The sequence below is a fragment of the Haplochromis burtoni genome, unplaced genomic scaffold (genome assembly GCF_018398535.1).
Source record: "Haplochromis burtoni strain Fernald_Lab_line unplaced genomic scaffold, NCSU_Asbu1 Contig_347, whole genome shotgun sequence".
Lineage (NCBI taxonomy): Eukaryota > Metazoa > Chordata > Actinopteri > Cichliformes > Cichlidae > Haplochromis > Haplochromis burtoni.
The window spans coordinates 515425-529137 of NW_024582708.1; the positions used below are offsets into that span (position 1 = coordinate 515425).

Sequence of the window (13713 nt, forward strand, 5' to 3'; positions counted from 1 at the left end):
TACAGCTTGGAGTAAGACAACATGCATGAAGAGGATGATGTGGACAAAATACTCATTTGCCTAATAATTCTGCACTCCCTGTATTGCAACGTGTCAAGGCAAGTCATTTTTGTGCATTTTTTTTAAGTCACTGTTGTTCCCTGGGAGCTTTTTAAGTACTGCAACAGAGGGTATCATGTTGTTATGGATGGGGAGAACTATGTATAGGCACCGTACAAGAAGAGAAGAAGAATTATCAGTGGACGAGTTACAAAAATGAGAAATGGCACTATGCACCTCTGGGTTTTTGTCATGGCCATGCGGCCCGGTTTGTGACACAATGCTAATGATTAAAGTCAAATTACATTGCAGGTGTTCTCATGTGAGACTATTTTTTAGAATCAAACTGTTTTTTTTCTTGTTTGTTTTTTTCCCTTCATCCCTCTTTGTCTCTGGTTTTTTTTGTTTTTTTTTTGTAGCCCGATGAGGACCTATTTAACCCAGACTATGTAGAAGTGGACAGAGTGCTGGAGGTAGCTGTTACCACAGATACAGAGACCGGAGAGGTAGGTAACACATAAACACAGACACCCTCCCACAGAGGTGTTTTTCTGGTTTGAAAGTAGCTATTACCGAAGATCCTCAGTGTGATGGTGCTCTCAGAATCCTGTGGTACAAATACAACATGTTTTTTTTCTTTCTTGTATGTGGTTGTAGGAGGTGACCCATTACCTCGTTAAGTGGTGCAGTCTCTCATATGAGGAGGCAACGTGGGAGCTGCAAGAGGACTTGGACCCAGAGAAGATCAAAGAGTTTGAGGAGATCCAGAAACTGCCTGCAGACCTCAGACACATTGTGAGTAGACACGTAATCGAAGATGAGTACCATAAGAAAACTTGATGCAGCGCTTTAAAATTAAGGAGAAATTTTTTCCTCCTTGTAACAAACCTCAGTTCAAGAACAGACGGGCAAGGTTGAGTTCAGTTGAGGAAAAAGCGCAACACACTGTTGCACTTCAGAACTGCTGTTTTTGAAAAAATGCTATATTATACCACTATGTAGCAGATGCTGCCTGATAATGGTCATGATTTACTATGTTGTTTTATACTGTCATGTTCTGGTCACTGTTCATTGGGAAGCAGTTTAATCCTTTTAATCCCTTTGCACTAAGATGATCATTAGTTCCTTTTCAGTCGCAACATAAGCTGTGGTAGTGTGCTTGGATTAGTTCAAGTAATAATATGTAGATTAAACAAATGTGCTCCATTTAGGACTCATTTCTGTGAATAATATTGAATTTGTGTAACTGTGTATTTGCTACAGTGGTTGCCATTTTTCAGACTATTTTTCCTGCTCTGGTACAGGAAGATAATGTCCCTTTTCTCTCAGTACAGTCCACAATGCTCCGATTGGCTTATTTATTTATTTATTTATTTATTTATTATTTTCACAGCTGAGACTCATTTGAATTTCTGAATAGATATGGAGATGTGGGCGGCAATTCAGACGTTTTGAGCCATCTTAGATACATAGTGAGAGAAAACATTTACATTATAAAGTTAGGCTGGTGGGAGGATAATAGAAAAAGGGAAACTGCGCTAGTGTACACCATTATGACTTTATGTTTTATCTCTAGCCATTTCTGCAGAACAGAGAACCTTGTCTGCCCACATCTCTACAACCACTGATCCTCAATTTTGCCTTTTTGGTGTTGCTTCTTTTTTCCCAATGCTAACGAGTGCAAACATGATCGGCTTTGTGTGATTTTTCTTTTTTCTTTAAATTCTTTTAATCCCTCACAGTCTGATTCGCCTCAGATATGTTCTGCTCTTTAACTATAGATCTGTTCTTAGCTGTTTAGTGTTAGTATAACTGCTTTGTAAGCAGAAGCAAGAGATGGCAGTGGTGTGACATGATAGGATGTCATTATCCCAACAGCATATTTACTTTCCAAGGTTGAATACATAATTGTTACTTCAATAGCAGCAATTTTTTTGAGGTTCTTTCAATTTTCGGACATTCGGGAGCAAAAACTGAGCAAGTTATTGTAGCTCCTTTGCTATTATTAATTTAAAATCTAGTATAATCACCTTATTTACCCATTCAACCTCTATAATAGCTTCATTTTACACTTATAAACTGGCACAACTCACTTATCTTATTTCTGACTGATGAGAGGAACCAAATAATTTCATCATCTGATTATATCCCAGTTTTCTTGGATAGAGTTTTGTAATGATTCCAATCAAAAAATACAGCACATAACATGTAATAACTGTATTTTTGTTGTTGCATTTTGTTTAGTAATTACTGAAAAGGTGCTGAAAGGGCAATTTATATTTGTATGTGTGTTTGCATCAAAGGAGCGTCCTTCTCCAGAAAAGTGGCAGAAGCTGGAGCGCTCTAGAGATTACCGAAATGGAAACCAGCTCAGAGAATACCAGTTAGAGGGAATGAACTGGCTACTGTTCAACTGGTACAACAGGTGAATATACACACTGGAACCATTCTAGTCACATTCACTCACTGAGGTTCAAACAATCCAGGGTAAATTTAGGGCTAAAAAAAAGAAATAAAGCAAACTCTCATGATCAGTTAGTTGATTAATTAAAATAAGTCATAAACAATGACAGTTTTACAGTCAGTTAAGCTCCGATTATGCACTGAGGACTACGACTCACCTGGATGGCTCCTATAGGTCATACATACATACATACTGGTTGTATACATTGTTACTTCTCTAGCAGGCGTGCTCTGTGTGTGGGTGTGTCCTGCCGCTCTCTCCCTGACTCAGGTGCCACCTCTTTCTCCTGTGGAGCCAGTGCGCAGCTGACTCCACTCAGCAATCAACCAACACTGCACTATAAAAGCTGCGGAGAAGCGCTGCCCAGTCTCTCAGTGGGCAAGCTCTGGCAGGGTTGGAAATGTGTCCTCGTGGTGGAGTGTGTCGCAGTGTGCCAGCTTCACTGGCATGTTGTACTTCAATTATGTGTTGAGCTACTAGTGAGTAGTTGTCACCTCCTGCTAGCAGAGAAGTGGGTTTCTTCCTTTGAATGATTCATTAATTTTTTCCCTTTATTTAAAGCAGCATTTATGGTCTGCTGATGTTTTGTTTTTTGTTTGTTTGTTTTCTTTTTTTTCTTTGATAGACAACAAAAGAAAAACAGGCAATTTAATTATTATTTTTTTAAACCCAGTTATTTTATTATTAGTCTTAATCCCCTAGTCCTTTTTGGGGGACATTACCTGCATACATAAACTAAAACATCACGCAAACACACTAAAAATCATGGTGAGCACTTCCTGATTGCAAGAAGCAGAGGCCCAAAATAAAACATGAGTGCAACTCCTAACCTAAATGAGACAATAGATGTACTGTATCTAATCTTGTCATATTTTATGGCTTCATTCTAAATGCATTTCAAACTAAAGTCAGCCCCACTACTGGCCTGAAACAAATTAGTTCCACGAAATGTGACCCGTGTACAAATGTGGTGCAGAAAACCAGTGAGACTTCCTTTCACTTCAAAAACACAAAAGCACTTTCACATGAGAAACAGTCTTCCAATCTGTGTACCGTAAAAGTCAAAGAAAATTCCTGCAAATGCACGTTGGGATGTAAAACAAGTCTGGCTCTACTGTCATTACAGAAGCAAAATTTAACAAACCTTGCTTTAATTTTTAAAACCTCAAACTTTTTAAATTCGTTTTTAACTTATGAGATTAGAAGTCATCCTTCAGATGAGGAGCATTTGTATGTTTGACTGATTCGTGTTACGAGATGCAGAGTTCACGTTATTATCACAAATGTGTTGAGACAATTATGTTTACACAAACTGTAATCTATTACATGAACAAGTTATTGTATAATTTGCACAAATGGATGCCTCTGTTTTTCATCCTAGAAAAAACTGTATACTAGCAGATGAGATGGGTTTGGGAAAGACAATTCAGTCCATCACCTTTCTCTACGAGATCTTCAGCATGGGGATTCGCGGGCCCTTCCTCATCATCGCACCTCTGTCCACCATCACCAACTGGGAGAGGGAGTTTCGCACATGGACGCACATGAACGTTATTGTGTACCACGGCTCGCAGATCAGCCGGCAGATGATCCTGCAGTATGAGATGTTTCACAGAGACCCACAGGTAATGTTTGACTGCAGTCATCTCCTCTCATTGATCAGCCAGGAACTGAATCAGCTGTGTTATGTTTCTCTAGTAGCTTTGAAATGTAAGGTGTGTTCAAATATTTGGTGTTTGATTCCTGTTGAAATTCCAGAGAGGTTGGGGTTTTGGGGCCTTCTACAGTGATATAAAATGTCTTTATTTGCTCTGCAATCACTAAATTGATAGGAAAAATTGAAATGCTACAGGGTCCAGCTTCTCCTTTGGAAAAAAAAATGTAATCAGTTCAACTTTGTTCTGTACTTGCGCTTGAAGCTTAGTCTGTAAGAAACCGAGATTGTGTCATTTTTCAGTATTTTATTTGACAAAACACCTAAAGGCATAAACACCTACAGAATAAATAGACCAACTGAAGTAAAAATACAGATAAAGCCAATGTTAAAGTTGGGAGACGGCGCAGAGTCTTTGGATTGATGATTTTTCGTGGTCGGTCAAATGAGTTATCGCAGTTGTAGAGTAAATTTTTATTGCTCATAAATAACTGCAATGTTGTTAAACATCTACCTCAGTATTTATTTATCTGACTCTGTTAAACAGCAGATGTTTTTGTTTATAATTTTCAGCTTGTGTTTAAATCAATAAAAATTGGAAAAATTATACCATTCAGTTGCTAAACACCCGTTCGCTTTCACTCGGCTTGTACACATAACAGTGTTGCATCAGGGTTCTTATTTCTTCTTATTTATGTATAACAGAGAATTATCATTACTATAGTGTATGCGTTTATTATGCAAGCTTTAATTTTTATCTCCGCAGATATCCAAGGGGCTTGAATACTAATTTTAGTCATGTGAGCCTAATGCAGCTGTGTAGCAGTTTCTGTTGTTTGAGGCATTCTTTATTCTATTTCTTAGTCAGCAAACGTTCTATAATGTCCACCCCTGAAATACCAAATATGCGTTTTCTGTTTCTTTTTTTATAACAAGGGCAGAGAGAGAAGTGTATCAGAGGCAGCAAAGAAAACTGGGATCAAAACTGAACCACAGATGTGATATTGACATGAACCTTTTGATTATCTTGACCCTGAAATATGAAGTTTATATTCTTACCCTTCCCTCTCTCACAGGGTAACACTATCCCAGGTGTGCTTAAGTTTCATGGGCTGATCACCACTTTCGAGATGATCATGGCTGATTGTCCAGAGCTGAGAAAGCTGCACTGGCGCTGTGTGGTAATCGATGAAGCCCACCGGCTAAAAAACAGGAACTGCAAACTGCTTGAGGGTCTCAAACTCATGAACCTGGTCAGTCTGTGTGTGCTATATAAAAAAACAAAAAAGGCTGTTGTTTTAGTGCTGAAATGTAGTCTTATTTATCCCATTGGGTTTTTTTTAGGTTTTTTTTTATAGATGAACTCAGCAGATTATGTGTGTATTTAATTGTTGTTATTTTATTTCTTCAGTATATTGTACATATTCCAACAGGAACACAAGGTCCTGCTGACAGGAACCCCTCTGCAAAACTCAGTGGAGGAGTTGTTTAGTCTGCTGAACTTCCTGGAGCCACTACAGTTCCCTTCAGAAAGCACCTTTCTCGAAGAGTTTGGAGACCTCAAGACTGACGAACAGGTATGCACAGTTTACAGTTTTCCTCCATTCTAGATTTTAACCAAGAAAAATGAAAATTTTGATGTCGTGTGCTAACATTGCTATTCTCTCCGGCCCATCTTGCCTTTCGCTCTGTTTATTTTTTCCTCTTACTGAGCATCGCATTCACACTTTGTCTAATTTCTCCAAAAGGTGAAGAAGCTTCAGGCCATTCTGAAACCCATGATGCTAAGAAGACTGAAAGATGACGTGGAGAAAAATCTCGCACCTAAAGAAGAGACGATTATAGAGGTACGGCTGTGTTTTCGTGTGTGCTTGATATAGAAATGTAAGATGGGAGTAATGCTCCTATTTTTACAGTTCTCTGAGCTCTTTGCTGGGAAATATTTTTATCTTGCTGCATTCTGTTATGGCTGAATGATTCATCAAACATTACTGATGAAAGCTTCATTCACTTGGCAACAATATTGAATCCAGCAATTAGACTTATTTTTATCAGTATTATTAGTCTTTATTAGTCTCTTAAAACACAACTAAATCAAAATGAAATTAAAATGAAGTTGTCAGTTAATTAAAATGAGTGTTCATCTGTGATGAGTGTCTGGTCTTGTTTCCTCTGGGTGCTCCAGTTTCCTTTCATATTCCAAACACATACAGATACAGCCACTTAATATGGCCACCGCATCGCTGACAGGACCATGATGGATGTCTGTTGGAATTCTTGACCGATTGTTGACTGATAGATAACCGTAATGATATACCCTGCCTGTAACAGACGATGCAAACACGATTGTAACTCCCACAAGCAGTATTTAGGAAAACCAGTGGTAATTTCTTAAGTATCCACCAGGGGGAGCAGCGTGGAGGCGCATTCATTTACAGAGCCGCTACACACGTTTTCAAACATTTTGCGCTGTGAAAGAGAAAAGTCCAACTTCAACAACAGGTATGAGTCCCGCAAAAAAGCGTTCAACCCGCAGTCTTTATTTAGTTAGTTATAAGTGCAAAAACTCTATGTGCTGATAGATAGGCGAGAATTTACAGTCATTAACGTTCAACCTGATGTGCGACTATACAAACGGCGCTCTCAGCCCCAACAGATTTTTTTTTTTTAAATATGCAATTTAGATTATTAGCAGCTGATGCACATTTTATATATTTTGTATAATTACAAATAATTTGTAATTTTATTCTATTTTTTTCTGAACTTTATGACAAAGTTAAAATGAGGGATTTTTGCTCTCCTCGTTTTAGTGCTTGTTGTTCAGCTGCTGAGATTCATTTGCATATTGCCACCTCTTAATGATGAGAAATAAGAGCCCCCCACCCCAGCTCTGCCTGTCTGTAAAACCTTCTTAGTGAATGCCATTGATGTGTTTTGTCCTTTTATAAAGTTAATCACAAAAGATTTGTCAAATTTTTTTAGATTACTGTTAAAATCTGTTTTCCACAGTAGCCATATTAAAACTGCTGTTGATACATCTGCAAACCTTGTGACATCATGTTAAATTATTAACAGTGTAACCTAAAAATGTAAGTAATTTCTACTTTATAGGATGATCTGTCAAGTCAGAACATGCTTGTTTATATTCGTTGAGGTCTGCTCAGTCAGAGAAAACAGTTTTCAGTGCAAGTCCGCGTTTGTGAAAACAACGACATCAGAATTTTTTTTTATCTTGGGGTAACTGAGCACATGGACTTGCCTCCTTGAAGCAAGCAACAAAAACTGAATATCAAGTAGGAAAACCTCTAAATGTATGGAATTCACATAGTAGCATAGCCTGCATTTATTTGCTAGTCTTCTAATATCCTGTTTTCACGAAGGCACCATGGGGTTGCTTCTGTTTGCTTAGTCCTGTCCCACATTTCCAATGACATCATCCCAGCCCCCAGCCCAAAACAACTGATAAGTAACACACACATGTATCAATCAAAGTAACACTGGTCTAATACTCTTTAATTTGTATGATTTCAAGGTTAAAAAAGCGCCTGAAAAAAACACTCTGAGGTACGTGGACAGAACTGAAAATGGTTTAAAAAGCTGCCAATGTCCACAGAACAACTTTGAAATGCCGCCATAAACTTAAGTTCCAGTTTTTATATTTTAATGGGTGAAGAGGTTTACAACAAAAGCTATATTATAAGGTAAAGTACTACAGTACTACTGAGAAAATCATCTATAGCTAACTATTCAAGTTAAAGTTGTTTTTAAGAAACCGCTATCTCTTCTTGACACTCTGCAATTAAGTAAAAGGGGCGTGTTTATAGTGGAAAGTAGATATGCCCCAAGGAAAGGAGGGGGGGAATCCCAACAGACAGCCGGCTGACCTCGGGCTGAAAGCGACAATTTTGAGTGGCTGTGTCCGGGTATTCGGGTTTTGGGAATTGAAAAATGACCTGTTTGCATGTCTCTATTGTCTCTACTGTTACAACAGGATGTATGACAAAGAGGAAAATAAGAGAAAGCATCAATAGGTCCCCTTGAAGATTTCTTCTCCATAACACTGACACACAGCACACTATATCGGCTTGTGTCATTACTTAACAGCTGCTTAAAAAAAAGAAACACAATTTTAAATGGATGCTTTTTTTCTTTCCCGTCTTCTTTTCAGGTTGAGCTGACCAACATTCAAAAGAAATACTACCGAGCCATCTTGGAGAAGAACTTCTCTTTCCTGTCCAAAGGAGCAAACCAGCACAACATGCCCAACCTCATTAACACCATGATGGAGCTTCGCAAGTGCTGCAACCACCCTTACCTTATCACAGGTGAGAGCAAACATGCAAGCACTCAGATTGTTATTCATTATTCATAGTCAAGCAGTTGTTCACCCACTCCCTCACTCTCCACTCCCACACTCATTGACCTTGTGTGCATGAATCTGCCTCCTTTGTTTTATGTACACATCTTTGATAACAGAATTATTTATTGAATTTATTACTTATTAATGTATTAGCACAATATATTTACAATACCATGTTGTCAGCTAACAGCGAGTCAAAACAGTTTAGAAAGAAACCATGAGTGCGAGAGGTAGCTGTGTTGAAGCGTAGTGCCATGCACCCAGATTCTGGGTGTTTTTCCTTTCAAGCGTAGAATGCTTAAATAAAATAAATGTACCTTGGTTTGCCTTGACTTGCTTTACCTTTGCCTTCTTTTGTTTTTCTAGGAGCTGAAGAGAAGATTCTGGAAAGTTTCAAGAAGAGCCACAGTCCAGAAGCACCAGACTTCCAGCTGCAGGCCATGATCCAGGCAGCCGGTAAACTGGTGCTGATCGATAAGCTGCTGCCAAAACTGCTAGCCGGAGGACATAAAGTCCTAGTCTTCTCCCAGATGGTCCGCTGTCTGGATATCCTTGAGGACTACCTCATACAGAGGCGGTAAGGGGAAAGTACAGCAGGCTAGAAAAGAGCGAGGTAATATTCTGAGTAAAGGAAATGTTAGTCAGGTAATTTGGGAAAGAGAGAAGAAAATTTGAAAAGGAAAAAAAAATGCAACATTTTTCAAAAAGGAGAAAGGGGAAAAGTCGATTTACCCTCAAATCTGTGTTGGTGTGTTATCTCCAGCTACACCTATGAACGCATTGACGGTCGTGTGCGTGGGAACCTGCGGCAGGCAGCCATCGACCGCTTCTGTAAGCCAGATTCAGACCGCTTCGTGTTCCTTCTCTGCACCAGAGCTGGAGGGCTGGGAATCAACCTGACAGCTGCTGACACCTGCATCATCTTTGACTCAGACTGGAACCCCCAGAATGACCTGCAGGTGGGCACAGAGCTGCGTAAAGCATCCAAAGAAGCCGTCACAAATTTGCACATGCTGTATGTAACTGATGAGACCAGAATGCCTACTGACATACAAATGAATTTGTGTTGTCAGAGCATCATAAAAAAGATGGAGATCTATCTTAATCATGCTCTCGTTTGACTGTGCTAACTTGCTGCTTGTCTCATTCATGTAATATGTAGTGACATTTGTGATGAATAGTGGGACTGCAGTGGTTGACAAAATGCACGCTTGAAAGGATGACTTGAATAATGAAGTGAGCATGCAGTGTTACTTGACTCGGAAGGTATAAGTCTTCTCCCGGCTCTGATGCAATGCCTGTTTCTGTATCTTGTATCAAGCTTTCTTAAAATCTTTACAGTTACGAAGATTTTTCATTAACGTGTCGATTTTGATTTTGTCAAGTCCCTGTTTTTGTCTTTCTTGCTGATCTGTTAAATGTTGAACAAATTCACTCTAATTAAACTACAGGTTAATGTTAAAAAAACAAAAAACAGAAACCCCTAAATAGACATGGTTGAATCCTCATGCTAAAAACAATTTCTCTTAACTTATAAACTCATTTATCTTTACACTTAATTCTGAAAAGTAATTGAAGCTAAATATCGATCCTTCCATTTTCTACCCCTTATCCTGGTCGGCATTACAGGGGCAGATGTACAGCAGACCTACTTCTTCCTAACCACTACCTCTAATGTGTATAAAAATATAGAATAATTATGTTACAGTTATGCTGAATTTGGCAAACGTTAGTCACAAGCACTGATGCAAACAATATGCAAATCTTACAGATTTAAATTTACTTTGATCTTTACCTTTTCTTTAATCATGTATAAATAGTCTCAAGCCCTCATAAAGTATTTTCAAACCAAGCTGAGAGAAAGTCTCTGTAAAATGTAATGCTTTACACTTCCATGCTTCCTACTGTTATAGGCCCAGGCACGCTGCCACCGGATTGGCCAAAGCAAAGCAGTGAAAGTCTACAGGCTGATCACCAGAAACTCGTATGAGAGGGAAATGTTTGACAAAGCCAGTCTAAAGCTGGGACTGGACAAAGCAGTCCTTCAAGACATCAACCGTAAAGGAAGCCTCAATGGAGTAAGAGATTAGTTTTGAGATATTCTTATATTGTATACGATTGTTTAATCTGTATTCATTTTGGTGTGAGATGGTCTGCTGTGTATGTATGAGGGAGAGAAACCCTCAAATCCTAGCTTGTGTCTGTTTTGCGACAGGTGCAGCAGCTTTCAAAGATGGAAGTGGAGGATTTGTTGAAAAAAGGAGCATATGGAGCCTTAATGGATGAAGAAGACGAGGGCTCCAAATTTTGTGAAGAAGACATTGATCAGATACTTCAGAGGAGAACTCAGACAATCACCATCCAGTCTGAAGGAAAAGGCTCCACGTTCGCTAAGGTGGAAATTCTTAAACAACATTAAACTCCTTAAAGCCTAAAACCTAAAAAAGGCTGCACACTGGAGGGATTTTTAGGGTCTCAAATGGTGTTTTAATTCGGCCCCATAGTCTAGGTGGTGTTCACAAGCTCTGAAAGCGGAATACTTTAAATAGTTTGGCGTGAAGATCAAATGTCTTAGTACAAAATATTTGTGCTAAACCTGAGAAATTGGCAGCTTAAGACCAAACATTTGATCGTAAGCCAGCTTGTGTCAAAACCAAGTAAACATCATTTTGGGTCTTAATATTTTTTCCCCCCGCCTTCTGCTTCCTCAGGCCAGTTTCATCTCATCAGGTAACAGAACAGACATTTCTCTGGATGACCCCAACTTCTGGCAGAAATGGGCCAAGATCGCTGAAGTAGAGATAGACTCCAAATCAGAGAAGGTAAGGAGGCTGACAGAAAATGAAAACAAGACGGGATGAATGAAAGAAAAGGAATAAGGATGTGAATACTCTAAAACATCAGACTTGAAAATGTGAATAATAGAAGGATGAAAAAAACTTTTTTACAGTTTTACTGAAGTAGAATGCACACCTAAAACTGGAGATGTCTTTAAACTGTGTGTGTGGGGGGATGGTATTTTGTGCTCCGAACACCTAAAAACTGAAACCCCCAGTGACATGAGGATGTTTGTGATCTTCATCCTTTCCCTTTTTCCTCAGGGTTCTTTCCTTTTTGAACACCACCAGAGGATAAAACTTAGTTAGAACCTTCTTTAAAATACTTCATCCTGTTATTAGAAAGACTCATGCAATTCTTGATCAGAGGCTGTCTACATTTATCTTCTATCCAGGAGTCACTGGTAATTGACACACCCCGTGTAAGGAAGCAGACCCGTCATTACAACTCCTTTGAGGATGATGAGCTGATGGAGTTTTCAGAGCTGGACAGCGACTCAGAAGAGCGGCCTTGTCGAACTCGTCGCCTGGGTGAACGTAGCCGCCGCTACCTCCGTGCCGAATGTTTCCGGGTTGAAAAGAATCTTCTAATATTCGGGTAGGACCGGAGAGTGTGTTAAAGAAAACTGCATATGCCATATTAGACCATCAAGACTCTTAAACTCAGTTCGAAAGACAAAACAGAGACCATTCCTTTTCCAAGCTGCTGCAGAATATCTCCTTAGCGGTGGAATGATTTTTTGTTTTAGGAATGCATATACATGCTTAACAGGTGACATCTAACAGCTGGCAGTTCATGGCCATTAGACAGCGTGGCATAATTAATAATGACTTAACCTTTATCTCATATGTTTTTTAATTTGGGAGCTGAAGTGTGAACGTAAATGAGCCGAAATACAACATTAAAGTTTTCAGTTTGATTTGTTGTGGAAAATTTTCAATAAAGTTGTGATCACACACAGTTTGTTTCAAAGAACAGATCACTGATAGAAATCTGCTGCATTTTCCTTTACTATCTCATTTGTTTCCTGTGTGCATTTCTGTCCGCCCTCTCTGTTCTTTCTAGGTGGGGTCGGTGGAAGGATATCCTAAACCATGGTCGGTTTAAATGGCACCTCACAGAGAGAGACATGGAGGTGATCTGTAGGTAAGAGTAAGAGGAATCATCATTATCAGCTGTTTGTTAGCAGTAGCCAGAGTCCGACACATCACGTTTCCTTTTTGTTGTGTAGGGCTCTTCTGGTTTACTGCCTGAGACACTACAAAGGCGATGACAAGATAAAGAGCTTCATCTGGGATCTGATCACACCCACCAAGGAAGGCCAAGATCAGGCACTCGTAAATCACTCTGGTTAGCATTTTACTCTGCACATGTGCTACAATATACAGTATAAAGTCAGCTTATGACCTAAAGATTGCACCACGTATTGGAATGTATAGACCAGGATTAACTACTGGTATAAATACAAAGTTAAATTGGTAGCATTAACTCTGTGGAGTATCTTTCTTTTCCTCCTTGTCTGCATTGCAGGTTTATCAGCTCCCGTTCCTCGGGGTAGGAAGGGGAAGAAGCTGAAGAATCAGCTGAATGTTACTGAGGTGAAGAATGCTGACTGGCTGGTCCATTGTAACCCAGAGGTGGTGCTGCAGGATGAGAGCTACAAGAAACACCTCAAACAACACTGCAACAAGTCAGTGCATTAACAGAGCTTTTTGCTTATCACTACTTACATGAAGGACTTTATTTTACACTAGAGTGTGTTTGGTGGTGTTTATTTACAACATACAGAGTTTACGACATGGATTATGACACCGCTTCTCCTTTCTCACTCCACAGGGTGCTACTGAGGGTGCGGATGTTGTACTACCTAAAGGTGGAGGTTCTAGGGGAAGCTGCCACTCAAGGTTTAGAGGGGGTACCTGCCAGGTATGATGCAGACAACGTATCATTCACATAGTGTCAGATCAGTTGGCACTGCTGACCAGATCCGGCAAGAAATGAAAACCTTAAAATGTGCTGATTTGTTCAGCATTTTGGTCTTCCCACTTTTTTAAGCTCACATTTTATCTTTTACTGTTAACGTTGGAGGGAAATATGATTGACTGGCTTGTGTTTTAGTGCACTGACTTGACGCTGACAGCACTGACGGATGGACTGTTTGTGTGTGTTGACAGTAAACTTGAGGTGCCGCTACCTGACATCGACTACATAGAGATTCCAGTGTCATGGTGGGATGCAGAAGCTGACAAGTCTCTCCTCATCGGGGTTCACAAACATGGTGAATACAGATGTCACATTTGGCACAATATTTTGCCATGCAGCATCTACTTTTTTTTTTTTTTTTTTGTTTGCTGTGTG

The 13713-nt window shown here is 39.4% G+C and overlaps 1 protein-coding gene across 5 annotated transcripts in view; it reads left to right on the forward strand.

Annotated features, from left to right (window-relative positions):
- chd6 (chromodomain helicase DNA binding protein 6) overlaps positions 1-13713 on the forward strand; it is a 92878-nt gene that overhangs the window by 56239 nt on the left and 22926 nt on the right. For all 5 annotated transcript variants that reach the window (XM_014340234.2, XM_014340235.2, XM_014340233.2 and 2 more), the window contains exons 10-28: positions 459-545; positions 697-834; positions 2343-2464; positions 3885-4128; positions 5234-5410; positions 5591-5734; positions 5906-6004; positions 8326-8482; positions 8884-9094; positions 9281-9476; positions 10431-10595; positions 10733-10912; positions 11229-11339; positions 11750-11952; positions 12421-12501; positions 12587-12705; positions 12886-13045; positions 13192-13281; positions 13530-13633. In XM_014340234.2, coding sequence (XP_014195720.1) covers positions 459-545; positions 697-834; positions 2343-2464; positions 3885-4128; positions 5234-5410; positions 5591-5734; positions 5906-6004; positions 8326-8482; positions 8884-9094; positions 9281-9476; positions 10431-10595; positions 10733-10912; positions 11229-11339; positions 11750-11952; positions 12421-12501; positions 12587-12705; positions 12886-13045; positions 13192-13281; positions 13530-13633 — 2788 coding nt within the window. The remainder of the gene's footprint in view (positions 1-458; positions 546-696; positions 835-2342; positions 2465-3884; positions 4129-5233; positions 5411-5590; positions 5735-5905; positions 6005-8325; positions 8483-8883; positions 9095-9280; positions 9477-10430; positions 10596-10732; positions 10913-11228; positions 11340-11749; positions 11953-12420; positions 12502-12586; positions 12706-12885; positions 13046-13191; positions 13282-13529; positions 13634-13713) is intronic.